The 3,529-nt window shown below is 49.7% G+C and overlaps 1 protein-coding gene across 1 annotated transcript; it reads left to right on the plus strand.

The window, feature by feature from the left end:
- Positions 335-3,278, plus strand: SLITRK1 (SLIT and NTRK like family member 1). The gene has a single exon (XM_021416801.1). The coding sequence runs from the start codon at positions 515-517 to the stop codon at positions 2,591-2,593; it is 2,079 nt and encodes a 692-aa protein (XP_021272476.1). The 5' UTR covers positions 335-514; the 3' UTR covers positions 2,594-3,278.

Genomic DNA, 3,529 nt, shown 5'->3' on the forward strand with positions numbered 1-3,529 from the left:
GCCGCGCGGCAAGGTCAGTCCGGCGCGGAGCCGCGCACAGCGGCAGCCTCCGCGGGCGCCGCTGCGCGCTCCGCCTGCTCCTCTCGACCATGCAGCGGCTGCTGGCGGCTATCACCGTTCCCGTGCCGGTGAGCCAGCCCGGCCCGCAGACCTCCGCTTAGCTGCCCGGGAAGCGTCAGGGAGGGGGATCGAGGAGGGGGATTTTTTTTTCCTTCCACTTTTTTTTTTTTTTTTTTTTTGCGTGCCTTGCAGTACGTGCCTGGAGAGTTTGTGGATATAATTATTGACTGGAATCTGGGCTGCTGCAGATGTATGTGGGGGGGGAGAGAGGAGAAAAGAAAGGCCCCCCCCCCCTCCCTCCGCTGACCCTCACTGCTCCCCCTCCCCACATTTTTTCCCCCTTTGGTGGTGGTTTGGACATTTCATATTGAATGAACTGGAATTGCTTTCCGTGTGAGGAGGATGGTTGCTGTTACTTTGTGATGAGATCGGGAATGAATTGCTCGGTTTAAAAATGCTGCTTTGGATTCTGTTGCTGGAGACGTCTCTTTGTTTTGCTGCTGGAAACGTTACAGGGGACGTTTGCAAAGAGAAGATCTGTGCCTGCAACGAGATAGAAGGGGATTTGCACGTAGACTGTGAGAAAAAGGGATTTACCAGCCTGCAACATTTCACCGCCCCAACTTCCCAGTTTTACCATTTATTCCTGCATGGAAATTCCTTGACTCGACTTTTCCCTAATGAGTTTGCTAACTTTTACAATGCAGTCAGTTTGCACATGGAAAACAATGGTTTGCATGAGATTGTTCCTGGGGCTTTCCTGGGGCTGCAGCTGGTGAAACGCTTGCACATAAACAACAACAAGATCAAATCGTTCAGGAAGCAGACTTTCCTGGGGCTGGACGATCTGGAATACCTCCAGGCAGATTTTAATCTATTGCGGGATATTGACCCGGGAGCATTTAGGGACTTAAACAAACTAGAGGTGCTGATTTTAAATGACAATCTCATCAGTACCTTGCCCCCCAACGTGTTTCAGTATGTGCCGATCACCCACCTCGACCTCCGGGGAAACCGTCTTAAAACCTTGCCTTACGAGGAGGTTCTGGAGCAGATCCCAGGCATCGCCGAAATCCTGCTAGAGGATAACCCCTGGGACTGTACTTGCGATTTGCTGTCGTTGAAGGAATGGCTGGAAAACATACCCAAAAATGCTTTGATCGGCAGAGTGATTTGTGAAGCTCCCACTAGGTTGCAGGGCAAAGATTTAAATGAGACCACAGAGCAAGAGCTGTGCAAAAAGAACAGAGTGGATTCTAGTCTAGCTGCTCCCCCTGCCGAAGAAGAAACCTGTGATCCTGGTCCCATTCCAACCCCCTTTAAAATACATGGCAAAGAAGATCCTGCTACACCAGGATCCGGTCCAAACGGAGGTACAAAGATTCCTGTCAACTGGCAAATCAAAACTAGACCCACTGCTGCTGTGTCAACTGTTAGTGTGAAGAGCAAGCAACCGGCTACCTTGTCCTGCCCTCAGATCTGCAGCTGTGATCAGATCCCTGGCTCAGGTTTAAAGGTTAATTGCAATGACAGGAATGTAAGCAGCCTGGTGGATTTGAAGCCTAAGCCATCCAATGTGCAGGAGCTGTTTCTGAGAGACAACAAAATACACACTATCAGGAAATCCCACTTTCTGGATTACCGGAAACTTAATTTACTTGATTTGGGCAACAACAACATAGCCACCGTTGAGAACAACACCTTCAAGAACCTCTTTGATCTCCGATGGCTGTACATGGATAGCAACTACTTAGACACTCTATCCCGGGAGAAATTCACTGGGCTGCAAAACCTGGAGTATCTGAATGTGGAATTTAATGGGATCCAGCTGATCATGCCTGGCACCTTCAATGCAATGCCCAAACTCAGAGTCCTCATCCTCAACAACAACCTGTTGAGGTCTCTCCCAGTTGATGTGTTTGCTGGGGTCTCGCTTTCCAAACTCAGCATACACAACAATTATTTCATGTACCTCCCAGTGGCAGGGGTGCTGGACCAGCTCACCTCCATCACCCAGATCGACCTGCACGGCAACCCGTGGGACTGTACTTGCCCTATCGTGCCTTTCAAACAGTGGGCGGAAATGCTGCGCCCCAAGGTGATTATGAGCGACCTGAGGTGTGAGTCTCCAGAAGATTTCTTCAAGGAGGATTTTGAGTCTCTCTCCAATGATGTGATTTGCCCTCAGCTAAAAATATCACCTACCTTAAGTTCTACCAACAAAAACAGCACTGGGGTTGCAGAGACGGGTACTCACTCCAACTCCTACTTGGAGACCAGCCGGGTCTCCATTTCGGTGCTAGTGCCAGGGCTGCTGCTGGTTTTTGTGACCTCTGCTTTCACAGTGGTTGGCATGCTGGTGTTCATCCTGAGGAACAGAAAACGGTCCAAGAGGAGGGACGCCAACTCCTCTGCATCTGAGATCAACTCCTTGCAGACGGTCTGCGACTCATCCTACTGGCACAATGGGCCCTACAGCACTGACGGGGCCCACAGGGTTTATGACTGCGGTTCCCACTCCCTGTCAGACTGAGGAGGCGAGTGGGGCGGGGGTGGCTGCTGCCCAGGCCCAACCCTGCGCTCTCCTGGTGACGGGGAAGCAAATGCCTGCAGGGACGGCTCTGCACCTCAGCTACCTTCTGTGAGAAACAAAAAACGCGCGCACTCCCTTGCGGCCCCCAGAGCAAGAGCCGTGCTCAGTATGCGTGGCGGGAGCCCGGCAGAGGGGCGCGTCCCTCTACTGAGCGCTGCCGGGACGGCAATGGACAAGCAAGGACCTGCTTTCTTCAGCTCCGGCGGGGAGAACCACGGCTCTTGGTTTTGCTGGGCCTTTGTTCTGTTGTGTTGGGGGTTGTTTTGCTTTTTTGCACTCTTCCTTTTTGAATGGACCCCTCTCTTGAGAGGCCAGGAAGAGGAGGGGGATGGAGGAAAGGCTGCTGTCAGCCTCCTCTTGACAAAGCAGGAGTAGAAAGTTGCACGAAGGCATGAATGTAATGTAAATAAATGACTCTGACTCCGAAACAGACGAAAAAAAAAAAATTAAAAAAAAAACAATTGCTGCATGGCTCGCATGGATACAACACACCCCAGGGACGCTCCAGCCCACGACTGGAAGCAGCGTCTAGTTCACACCATCATCCCTCTTACCTGATAAGTCCCTTCGTATCAAACCTTCTATATAAGAAATACAGTATAATAATAAAAGTGCCATTTCGCCATTTTTTGTGTGATCAATAGGCAGTAGAGATCGTACTTTTACCGTGGAAAAAAAATGTAAAGGTTTTATTTAAGACATAGTTGCATGAATATTCTCATTTGATTTTTTTTTTAATTTTTTTTTTTTTTTTTTTTTTTTTGAGGTGGGAATGACTTTTTTTGGGAGATATTTTCTTTCTTCGTGGTGAGTTTTAGTTCTTTTTGCGGGAGGGACAGGGAGGGAGGGGAGGCTTTGGCTTTATTTTCTCTCTCT

Source organism: Numida meleagris, chromosome 1 (genome assembly GCF_002078875.1).
Source record: "Numida meleagris isolate 19003 breed g44 Domestic line chromosome 1, NumMel1.0, whole genome shotgun sequence".
Classification (NCBI taxonomy): Eukaryota; Metazoa; Chordata; class Aves; order Galliformes; family Numididae; genus Numida; species Numida meleagris.

Bases quoted from the DNA above. Each gene is read 5' to 3' on its own strand.
- SLITRK1 (XM_021416801.1), top strand. From the start codon at position 515: ATGCTGCTTTGGATTCTGTTGCTGGAGACGTCTCTTTGTTTTGCTGCT.